The sequence below is a fragment of the Hypanus sabinus genome (assembly GCF_030144855.1).
Source record: "Hypanus sabinus isolate sHypSab1 chromosome Y unlocalized genomic scaffold, sHypSab1.hap1 SUPER_Y_unloc_8, whole genome shotgun sequence".
Lineage (NCBI taxonomy): Eukaryota > Metazoa > Chordata > Chondrichthyes > Myliobatiformes > Dasyatidae > Hypanus > Hypanus sabinus.
Genome location: NW_026779038.1, coordinates 750,446 through 763,013, shown reverse-complemented (window position 1 = coordinate 763,013; position 12,568 = coordinate 750,446). Strand labels below are relative to the sequence as shown.

The window sequence follows — 12,568 nt, the reverse complement described above, 5'->3', positions numbered from 1 at the left end:
AGATAGTTGAACAAGCCAGTACAACAGTAAGAAGTAATACACTAAATAGCACAATCAAATCCAATTACAGATCAAACAAGCATATCCAAAAATGACCACAGGAAGCTAAGAGACTAAATATATGTCATCACTATCTTTTATATCCAAGAAACATGAGAATGGACTATTCAAAATAATGACTTACCTGGGTATAGCACCAGCTCTCTGCCATTGGCCCACTTGACATTTCAGATAGAGGTGGAGGACTCGGTGCCCTTGACATTGCCAGTTCGACAGTGCTGCAGATATTAACAAGGTAGATGAAAGAAATCTCAGTATTATATTTTTCTAATGCTGTAAAAAGGTTAATATAAATTAGCAGAAAGAATTTTTTTGGCCTCATGGGAAATTATAATCAAGATAGTTTTAAATTCAATCTACAGGACAAAAAAGAATTGTCTGCATTATCACAGAATTCTAATAACCGTATCTTACAAGATAATAATGTCATTTGGTGCTGGGAAATCACATTTTCTCTAATCCAATACAAGTCGAATAAAAAGGCAACAAAATTGGAAGCCTTTACTCAAATTACATTTTATGTCAAATAGTCCACTTAATTTTCATAACTTAATTTGAACTAGATTTTTAACTATGGGATGTATTAATCACAGCAGCCACAATTAATCAAAATTAAGAGTATGGATCTAAACAGAACCATATATATAACAGAGAAACATGTCCACAAACCAAGTTAAAATTGTTTATTCACATGGTAAATAAATCATGTAATCTCTTGCCTTTAAATTCAGAAAAACTACTTTAAATCAAAATGACACAGCAAAACATCTTTGGTAATGAAGTACCAGGAATTACACGTCTGCAGCACAAAGCAATGAGGAGTTTGAGAAAATTGAAAGGACAACTCAGATGGGTAGAGGAAGGGATGCAGAAAAAAGTGCGGCAAGCCAGTAATAATCAAGAAAAACTTGTTATGAATTTATTTCTTGTCACTGGTTACTGTTGTAAAAATATTATTAAGAGAAGTGATTCCCTTGTTATGGAGTCAATAAACATGGACCTACTTTATTGCTAAGATAGATGAGAAAATCTGTAAAGAACTGTGCTCACCATCCAAGAGCAGCTGATATAGTAGAACGAGCAAATGGAACCCTAAAAAGTAAGCTAACTAAACTTATGCAAGAAACTGAACTAACCTGGTTTAAAGTTTTATCTCTGGCCTTGTTCCATATGAGAGATACATCCTCCACTAAAACTGGCTAATTCCCAGCAGAAATCATCTATGGAAAGCCTATGCAGACCCCATGAACACCGGAGTTAACTCATCCCTTCCTTGATAAAATAGATAATGCATAATGCATAGGGGAGGAATGGGAAAATATTTTTGCCAGCTAACCAAAATTTTCCAAAGCTTGCATTTACAGGAACGACAGGCCTATCGTGAGGACGAAACCCAGTCTAAGGGTGACAACCCCAGCAATGAGCACGGAGATTTTGCCCTGACTAAGAACTGGAATCATAAGAAGTAGGGACCTAGGGGGAAAGGACTATACCAATTGCTATTGACAACACCCACTGCAGTGAAGGTGGAAGGGCAGCTCCAGCGAATACATCAAACGGACTGTAAACGCGTTACTGGCGGAGCTGATAAGTACTGGTAAATGCTGATTTCAAATAACTTATGGGGACCTGCTCCTGTTTTGGGAGCATTTTTTTTCCCTCTGCCATATCTGCACTAAGCAAGAAGAGCAGGGAGCAAGTTGGGTATATTTTGTATTATGTTGTAGAAGAGACAATCTGTTCTGCAAAAGTTATCAAAAGATAAAAAGGAGGGAATAATAAAGTTTAAGGGATTTGGGGGGAATTCTCAGATTCCTGTAAATAATGGGTTGAGTACTGACTACGTCTGTGTATCTTGTGAGTGACTGCAGCATGTTTGAATGATGTCTTACAGCTGCTTCTTTGAAGCAAGATAAGGGTTAAAGTTCACCCAGATGCACATACAATGTCTCCTGATTTTTCACATCTTTTGGTTTCAACAAAAGGCAGTATGTAATAGAAATTAAACAGGGCATTCCCTTCTTAATTAAAACATGAAATGGATGTTCTTATCTTTGTAATCAAATTTTGGCTCCAGCAAACCAGGTAGGTCATTCCTTTCTTTAATTAAAGTGGCTGGAATGGTTGTCAAACTGATTGTTCTTTTGTATCGGTAGCCGTATACAGTGAACAACAGTGAACCACCAGAGGGATGAGAAGATTCTCCCCTGATGTCCGGACCATATTCCCTCACTGGCTGAGCGTGAAGAAATAAACTGGTGGAAAGATAAGTAACGATCATTTATGCTGTGGTTATTTGTGTTGTAATGTGAGTATTATTAAAAGTAAGTTAATACTAATTGGGAAGCCGTTAGTAGCCAGAGGTGGGATCCGGGGTTGGCGGAGTCTTTACTTCCGCTCTTTCACTCCCAGTATATATTGTATATAGTTCCTCCACCCCTGCCGCACGAGGTACCTGGAAGCCTCTGTACTGTAAATATCGTCTGCCGTCCCAGATAAAGATGCTCTTTTGGCCATCAAGTTGTCGAGTGGTCTTTTTGTAAAGTAGAAGTTACCACATATTTTTAGCGACGAAGTAAACTGGTTTTGTGGATGGCTTAGCCCTGTTTTCGATCAGGAGCTGAGCGCGGACGAGAAGCCTCGTGGGTGCGTTCGGGACTTGGTGGATTTGTGGAGAGAAACGAGGGGTGGCCGGAGTACGAGGAGAGGTTGGGTCACTTTTTCTGTGCTAATGGAATTACTGAGGAGGCTAAGAAGCGCTCTATTCTCCTGAGTGTGTGTGGGGCAAGGACATACAAGCTGATACGGAACTTGGCTACACCGCGGAAACCAGGAGAAATTCCATACAACGAACTGGTCAAGCTCGTGGGGAGCCACCACAATCCGAAGTCTTTGGTGATATTTCAACGGTTCAAGTTTCACAGCCGTGTCCGGAAGCCAGGTCAGTCTGTGGGCGGTTTTGCGGCCGAGCTTCGGCAGCTATCGGAGTGTTGCAATTTTGGAGCCGTGTTGGATGACATGCTCCGTGATAGATTAGTATACGGCATTAATAATGACACCGTACAATGCTGCTTGTTGGGAGGAACCCCACCGTTGACTTTCAAGACAGCCCTAGAGATTGCCCAAGGCATGGAGTTGGCTGCTAATATTGCCAAGGGTATACAGAAAGGATATGGGGGGTCGCAGTCGACGGCAGTGCTCCAAGTCAGGAGGGAGACTGGTGGACAGGCAAAGCGGGTGGAATATTTTCAGTGTGGAGGAACGCACTGTGCAAATGTTTGTAAATTCAAAGATACTGTCTGCTATGCTTGTAGCAAGAATGGACATCTAGTTAAAAAAGTGTAGGAGCATAAAGGGGAAAAGCATAAAGCATAAAGTTAAGCCTGGGCAGGGGAAAGTTCAACAGACTATGACCGCACGCACTCCAGCAAAGATGCTGATGGGGCACAGGCCTAAGTCAAGATTGGACCTGCTGCACCCGGGCAAAAGTGGAGAGAAAGCAGGAAAAGTGGAAGGAGGGACATGATCAACATGCGCAAGAGAGACAGTTAAAACAGTGTCTATGTGAGAAACAATCAGCAATGGCCAAAGTCCCTGGATTTGGTCTAGCGCTTTTTAAGTTCACAAATATGGCAGGTGGAACAGGGTCTATGGAAAGGGAAGGCAGGGAAAGATTAGCTCACTTGATTGGCCCATGGCAACAAGAAGCATAAATTAAATTGTTGGAATAATAACGCTAAGGGAAGAGGGATAGATGAACATGACTAAAGAGGCAATCCTAGGAGTTTGCAAGAGTTAGAATGATTTGTGAAGAATAGGTAAAGGACAGAAACAGACAAAGGAAACAGAGAAAGAAATTGTATCAGAGACAAAACATACAGTCCATGGAAGAACAAAAATAATTCTGGAGTACCCCTCCTTTATCCAGACATACTGACCGATTCCCCAAACGATACCAATGATGACTGGGAATGGATAAGTCAGCGTCTGTTTTACCATGGTCAGGTTCCACACTCCATATGACTCTCCCCCTTGTGCCAACTTGACAGTCATTGTATTGCCACTGAGCAATGTAGTTCCTCTAGAGTGGATGGGAAGCCCAATATCCATTTCTGCCTGCATGCGCAGTCAGACTGGACCCATGAACAAGGGCCATTGGTTTTACTGGAATCAATACAGGCTCAGTATCAATTGCCCACGAGCACTGTTCCTAACCCACAAGCTGGACTGGCAGGACAAGCACCTACTTTGCAAATCCATAATCCCTGGACCCCTCCTGAACTCAGTGGTATTCTGAATGCCACGCCTGACAAAAAGGTCGACCCCAAGGACTTGGTAATTATTTAAGAACTGTCCTGACTCTATATTCCAGAGATTTGTTCCTACTGGCTATGGCCGCCCTTACTCCTACTGATCAGACTCGATTCACCACTGGATTTGGGCATGGTAACTACGACCAGTTAATCGTGACCGGGCAAACTGAACCAAGGATGACTGAAGATATACTGGACACCTCGTCCCACACTCTGGTCCAGTCCAGATGTAACTAAGTTCTTAGAGGGTAAACCCAGGAAAGGTGGGACCCCTGATGATTTCCTAGAATGCTTTAATGTCATTTATTCTGCACGATTGGGAGATCCGCTGCATGCAGTAGGTAACCAATCCCACAGTACTATGCTCTCCTCGTCCAAGCCCTGCCCAGCAAGGTGGCTGAACAGGTTAAAGTCAACAACATGAACTGGTCAGAACCCACTCAAGCTTCTGAAAACAATTTAAAATGAATTAGTAGTTCACAAAGTATTTCTAGGAAAGCTGTAAATCAGATAAAGATGTTCAATATTTATCATTGTAGCTGTATTAACAATCTGTAGCTTTGAAGAGTCATATTTCAGTCTCTCAAATCAATCACAGAGACCATCCAAAGAGAAAAAAGTTCATTTAAACTTTAGTACATAACATTTCAGTGGGTGGTTTAATATTTGGTTTCTTTCCTTGTGAGGAAAGGTTGATTTTTTGATTTTGCCCAATTCTGAACCACATAAGGACATTACATTATACTTTTTAAAGAAAATTAGTTTGCTGGAAGAAAAGATTTACCGGTTTTTAAAAGGATTTTGTTATCAAGTGTGGCACCAATGTGGTAAAGACCTTAATAGACCAGAAGATACCAGATTCAGCCTTTGACCTGTGCTAATTAAACCCCATCGTTAATACATTACGCTGACTCAGATGCATAAATTCCTGAGACTTGTCAATTCCCTCCACTCTAAATATAAGGTCCTTCCCCAAATGAACCCCCTTCTCCATTTTTCTCCTGTTCTTCTGTGAACCCAGCCACCATTTTAGAATGCCCACCTGAGCATCTAGATTGTGCAACAATAAATCACCGACAGAAGTCTGACCTGACATGACTGACATCACCCTTGCTAACCCAGAATTAGTCTTCTATGTAGATGAGAGCTCCTTTATAGACAACCAAGGCCAGTGCCATGCAGGATACGCTGTTGTTTCTGTCACAGAAACCGTGCAGTCCGCTTCCTTTCTTTCTTCTCACTTGTTGCAGCCTGCTGAACTCGTCGTACTCATTAGATCATGCATTCTAGCCATTGAGAAACTGGCCAAAATTTTTAGACTCCTTTGTCTTTGGATATGACTTTGGGGTCACTCGTGACTTTGGCCAATTTTGGAAAGCTAGGGAGTTATGTCACCTCCTCTGGTATGCCTGTCACTAATAAAATTTACATTGACAACCTTTTGTCTGCCACCTGCCTTCCCTCACAATTGGCCATTATTAAATGCACTGCCCAGGTACTAAAGGTACTACTGAGATTGACCGTGCACAGAACTGACACAGCTGCGAAACAAGCTGCACTGATTGTTCCCCAAATTACAAATTGTCAGGGAAAAACTGAATCTAAAGGTATGCCTGGAATTAAGGATGTGTGTGCTTCACAGAGGGACACCTCTGAAAAAGAGAAAGCCACCTGGGAATCAGCTGGATGTTTTTACTCAGCGACCAAGAACCTCTGGCTTACTCCTGTCCGTCAAGTTTTGTGTACCTGAAACTATACTGAGCTATCTTGTAGATTCTGTACATACCAATGCTCACCTTGCCAAGGAGAGAATGGTAAGGCAATGTTTAGAATCATGGTGGAGCCCAGACCTGGAGAAAGTAGCAGAGAATGTTGCCAGAAAAGGCACCCCATGCCCAAAGGGATATATCCTGTTGTCAAGATACCCTTTCTGCCAATTTCAACTTGATTTTATCAAATTACCACGTGTGCACTATTATAAGTATTGCCTTGTAATTCTTGATGTCTTTAGTGAGATGGATTGAAGCATATCCCAACACAGATATCAAAGCCAATACTATGATGTGTAGTTTAGAAACATAGGGAACCTACAGCACAGTACCGGCCATTCAGCCCACAATGCTGTAACAAACATGTACTAGCAAATCACCTAGCCAGACACCGCAGCTAAAATATCAAATACCCAACACCCAACTGCTCTCTCACACAAAAATTAACAGATTGTCCACCGGGTACACTGCAGCTAAAACATCAAATCCCGATCTTTCCCTCACCCAAAACATGCAGCTCACCCACCCAGAAATGGCAGCTATAACATCAACTCCTAACTCATAAACTCTCATTTCCACTAAAACTAACTGATCATCCACTTGGCTAAAACAGCAAACTGCACGCTCCAACACAAAAGAAAGACAGTGACAATAACATCAGACACCCAAAGCACTCCCTCCCCCAAAAAACTGAAACAATACCATCACACACAAGAAGCAGCACAAGACCTGCCGCCTGCAGCTGCTGCTGTATTTTTTTTATTAAGTGCGATTGGAAACAATAGCCAGATCAGAAATGCTGATCAAGTCAACTAGTTCCCAAAGAGAACTCTGAGAGGCCAATCAGATGGTTCACCACTGCTCAGCGATAAATCCGCTGTTCTCTGTTCCATTGACGGAAAATGATTGCATTTGAAAATAAAGAGGAAATCATAAAGTGATTGGAAAGAGGTGAAACGCCATCGGTCATTGCAAAAGCGTTAGGCTACAGTCGGTTAACCATCAGAACAATTTTAAAGGATAAAATGAGAGTAATGGAGTATGTGAAAGGCCCTGCCCCAATGAAAGCTACAATTATTACTAAGCAACGCAGTGGTTAAATTATTGGAATACGTATGTTTCTTCGGTTTGTTTTATACGCATAGAAAGGTAAAATATATACTATATACTAAGACAGATGTTTGACTGACTGACTCTAAATAATACATTTACCTGTTCCGACTTACGTACCACTAACTTAAAGACGGAGTCAGGAATGGAACTCATTCATAACCCCAGGGACTGCATGTATTTTGCCAATTGCAATTCATTCCATTTCTTATCCTCCCATTCTTTCCATTCCTTGATCAAGGCTTTCCATTTGTTACCACAATTTTTTTTTCTTTTTTTTTATGCCTTGTTCTCAGCTTGTCCCTCCCCACGGCCACACTTCATCCCCTAATTTCTCATGTAAAACACCACTTAAAATACGCAAATCCTTCTCTTTATCAGGAAACCACTCACAAATCTACCAAGTGGAGTTCCTGTACTGTTTTTATCATACGAGAGGTCCTGTCCCATATCTTTATCTTTTTACCAAACTGCTCAATTCTCCTGATTTCTTTACCAGATCTTGATTCTTTCCCGATACCTGCACACGGTATCTACTATCCAATTTTCCTACTTCCTTTACCCAGCTTTAACTTTTACCCAACACCTTTCATCCATCCAATTTTCAAATAATTGGTCTATCTTATACAAGTCTCTTGGCAGATTTGATCCGGGTCCCATCAAGGTCCTGTGTTGAGGTCTGGGCGAGGTGCAGAGACTCTCACCGGTATTGCACGGAGTGAGAAATACAATTTGTCTTTGTGGGCCCAAACGGTCCCCATAGATAGTATGTTCCATCAGTCACTTACTTAGGCTGCCTCTCTGCTCACTGTGACAAATGTGGAAGTTGAATCCGGATAAAGTCACTCAGAGAGCTTATAAGTACGAGCTCTTTATTCAAAGTACCCGGGGTTTACTCAGTTAGTCACTCAAACAGGAACAGTCTGTCTGTGACCGTTCCTGCCCGATCTACTAACTCACAATTCCTCTTACAACACAAATATACCTGTCCAGATAACTGCCACACAAGACAGGCTGGAGTCAAAGTTATTTATTACTTGACAGTACTGAGAGACACATTACAGAACAGGCATAATGGCCTAATTACACAAAACAGGCTGGAGCTGTCCTAAAAGCTCTAGCTGGCTACCCTCAAGAAACAGCACTCTAATCAAATTCGCAGATCTGTTGATCAAGGTTACTTGCAGAAACAAAGGCTGCTATGTTTAATGACTGTGTTAACCTTTGACATACTTTATCAGGTTTATTTATGTTCAACACCCAAACCAGCAAAAGTGTGCACAGAACAAAATGCAAATTTGAGAAGTCCTTGAGTCAAATAGAATTTATCTGCAGAACTTCAGTGATATTTTTATATGTAACATATGAGCCTTCAATCTAAGGCTGACAACAAATCTGACTTCCTGCTACAGGAAACATAGTATATTCAGGAGTCTTAAAATGACTGAGAACAATTATGGCATCTTTTCTCAGCAATTTATAATTAGATTGGAAAATATCATTAACAGCCAATTTTACATTCAATATTGTATGAAATCACCTACAATAACCACATTTCAATGTTCTCCAATTTTACAACTAAAAGACAACTACCCTATTAACCATCCTCAAAAGAGCTCAAATATCCAAAATGTTAATTACTACTGTCGGTATGCTGAATATAGAGGCAATTTTCATCCCTATGGAAAATATCTGATTTAGATTAAATAGAAAAAAAACTCCAGATGCAAAAATGACCAACAGCAAAATGTTAAAAGTGAAGTGTAATGTACTGGCTTTTGAGACCTGAACAGAGTTTCAGTGTAATATTACAAAAGGAGTACTGCATGCCTTTGATCGAAAAAATGTTTTACCTCCACCAAAGCATTAATGCAACTTGCAGGATAATCATGTGAAAATAAACAATTTGAGCCATGGTATTGCTTGTACTAATGACAAATCAAGGCTTCCACATTCAAGATGGAAAATTCCAAGAATCCCATTGCATCATTCGAGGTACAACCTCGCTGTCGTGGATGTCAGCAAGTTAGACCAGCAGGAAGAATTTAAAAGGAGATAACTTTTTCTTCAGTGATTTGATCAAGGTACACTGCACAGATGTGTGGAGGTCAGAGAGATAAACCAGCAGGAAGCATTTTAAAAGAAGACTGCATTACAGACAGGCTGTTGGGAGTAGATGGAGTCGGAGTACAAGGGTCTTGGCTCAACGGGCTTCAGGAATAACAGATTGAGTTGAGTTAAATTATTTGTGAAGTATAGGAATAGGAAGTATGTGAGGCCGGTGTTCTGTACTCAGTGTCAGATGTGGAATGTCCCAGTCTCCCGTAATGCCACATCTGTGCCAGATGTGTTGAGCTGCAGCTCCTCAGGGACTGTGTTAGGAAACTGGTGATACAGCTCAATGACCTTCATCTAGTCAGGGAGAGTGAGGAGGTGATAGAGAGGGGTTATAGGCAAGCAGTCACACCAGGGAAGAGGGAATAGGGAAGAGCAAGAATCAGATACTAAAGAGTACCCCTGTGGCAGTTCCTTTACCATTAAGTACTCCTGTTTGAGTACTGTGGAGGGGTAGGGGTAACAACCTATCTGGGGTCTGGCCCTGTGCCTCAGAAGGGTAGGGAAAGGAAGGAGGCATCAGTAATAGGGAACTCTATAGTTAGGGGGTCAGATAGGTGATTCTGTGGATGCAGGAAAGAAAACGAATGGTAGTTTGCTCCCAGGTGCCAGGGTCTGGGATGCTTCTAATCACGTCCATGATTATATTAAATTTGAAATGTTACAATGATTTTTTAAATGTCAAGGTCAAAAGGAAGGCTACATTGTTGAACCTCTTTCTTTGGGGTATTTAAGAAACTCTCGGATAGGCACATGGTTGATACAAAAATGAAAGGTTATGTAGAAGGGAAGGGTTAGATTGAACTTGGAACACATTAAAAGGTCAGCATAACATTGTGGGCTGACGGGCCTGAATTGTGCTGTAATGTCATATGTTCTATGTTCTATATAACTGGTCCCCAACCAGTCAATTGTGATTGTCAACCAGTCGATCTTTGAGACTGGACTAGTAGATCCCAAAAAAAAAGAAAAATAAACACACAAATACATTATTCCTGATAAACCTTTTGATACAAAAGCAAATTTTACCCCTAGAGCGCATATGTACATTGCTTTTAACCCACACTTAGTCGCTTTCCCTGTTATTGTGTTTCTCTTTCTCCATTCCCAGTGTCAGCATCTTCTGACGTCATGCTGTTGTCTGTCAAGTTTCCATGGAGCGTGGGAGAGCTTCGTTTATGTTAAACGTAAACCAACAAACGGGCAAACTGTCCAATAGCAAAAGAAAACACGTGTGGTAAAAATGACTCACTTATGCATTCATGACTTAACTTTAATCTATCATCGGTTTTGACTCTATTATGCCGCTATTTATATTACACCATTTATGTGTTACGAACCACGTAACTGGGTGTCTTACCAGCAAAGATAGAAGTATCCGTTGGGGTATGGTGATACTATTTTTAACAGTATTTATTAGTAAAAATACACAAAAATAATATCGATGCAAATATACAGATAATATACGTCATCAATACTAAACCTAAAAGTGCGGGTATAATAATAATCAATAAGAAATAAGCTCTATCATTGTCTAGGGGATAATGAACTGTCAGATGGAAATATAAAGTTCAGTTCAGTTCATGCAGGCTGCGGTAGTTGTTGGTCACGGTGTTGCAATTGTTGGGGGGAGAGAGAGAGAGAGAGAGAGAGAGAGAGAGAGAGAGAGAGAGAGAGAAAGCAGTAACAGCTATTGACTTGCCGACTTTCCTTTTACAGTCTTGATCCATCGATGCGTTGTTGTTGTGGCCATTCACATATGACCCCTCCGTCCTTTAGCTAGACCATTCCGTGGAGGACTCATCACCCAGGCAAGGGTGGACACACACACAAGCCCCCACCGGTCTCGTAGCATCTCTCCTGGTGCGTCTGAGGTGTGTTCCCCAGACCCTACTTCTATCCCCACTCAGATGTCAATCAGGTTGGGATGATGCAACCCATCAAACCCGCCCCCTCTGGTTGCCCCCTAAGGGGTTTCAATGAATAGAACAGTACTCAATACACAATCCTTCTCCAAGAGACAATAGCAGTTATCAGTGGTTCTGTTCCACTTTTAGGAAGAGACAGTCCACTTTGTGTATCTCTGAGTCTCTCTCTCATTAACAGACATGAGCTGTTTATCAATAACAACTGTCTTGGCAGCTTTACTGTGTCTCTCTTCCTTCCTTGATAACAGCATCGGAATAATAGCGATTTGCGATTCTCCAAAAGGCGACTTTGCACCCGTCTGCCCATCAGAGTTGCTCCTCAATCGTAACACCCCCATCCTTCTAAGAATTTTCATCAAAGGGGAAAATTAACTAATACAGAGTCTTAAAGAATTTCAGAATCTAACACAAGAGATTTTTTTCACTACAGAGTAATACAGTTATACATTCAATTCAGCAACTAAACAGTTAGCGATGAAATTGTCATTTCCTTTAATATCTTAATATCTTGTACCTTAATAAATTTCTGTAGCATCAGATTCCAATAACCACCTATTTTTATTACTTTTTCTTCAGCAAAACAAAACTAAAGGGTTGTGATCTTAAGTATATAATACAAAATGTGAACCAATACACGTGTGATTATTCTGTAGTACATTACAAAAGTTTATGCAAATACTAATCTTTATTTTACTTCTAAACTTAACCGTCAATCTTCCGTGGTGTTGTCTTTATTATTTACATGCTTCGTCGAAATCCCTTAAAACCGGATCCTGTTATTTAAAATGGCGTCCCGTCAACCCTCGCCCCTTTTCCAGTTAACTCTCACGTGGTTAGTTTGCTCACCAGTGTGGAATAGGCTTTCGCATACTCCTCTCATAGGAGTTATTTTATCAACAATGTTTTCCAAACTTAGCCCATCTTCTGAACTTCCACACAATTCTTTATTTTTAAGCAAGTCATTAATTTTATCTTCAGGACCCTTCATTCTATTAATTTTCAGTTTCACATCTGCAAGTGATCCCTCTTTGTTCAAACAACATTTCAAATTCTGCCTCTTCACAGCACATCCTTGAATAATATTAGCGCGTGGGGGTACCTTTACATTCCAAATCAAACTGTAATTGATTCGCAGGCACCGTGTTAACAAGCCATTGTTCCTTCAGCCTGGTTACTGCTTCTGACACCAATCCAGACTTTAAATTTTCTTCATTCAAGAACTACACTTTTCCCTTCTCCTTCAATAATAATATTCACATCACCACCTTTTATC

The 12,568-nt window shown here is 40.8% G+C and overlaps 1 protein-coding gene across 2 annotated transcripts in view; it reads right to left on the bottom strand.

Annotated features, from left to right (window-relative positions):
* Nucleotides 1-12,568, bottom strand: part of LOC132386035 (speckle-type POZ protein-like) — a 199,416-nt gene that overhangs the window by 143,228 nt on the left and 43,620 nt on the right. For both annotated transcript variants that reach the window (XM_059958326.1, XM_059958327.1), the window contains exon 2: nt 185-278. In XM_059958326.1, the coding sequence (XP_059814309.1) occupies nt 185-278 (94 nt within the window). The remainder of the gene's footprint in view (nt 1-184; nt 279-12,568) is intronic.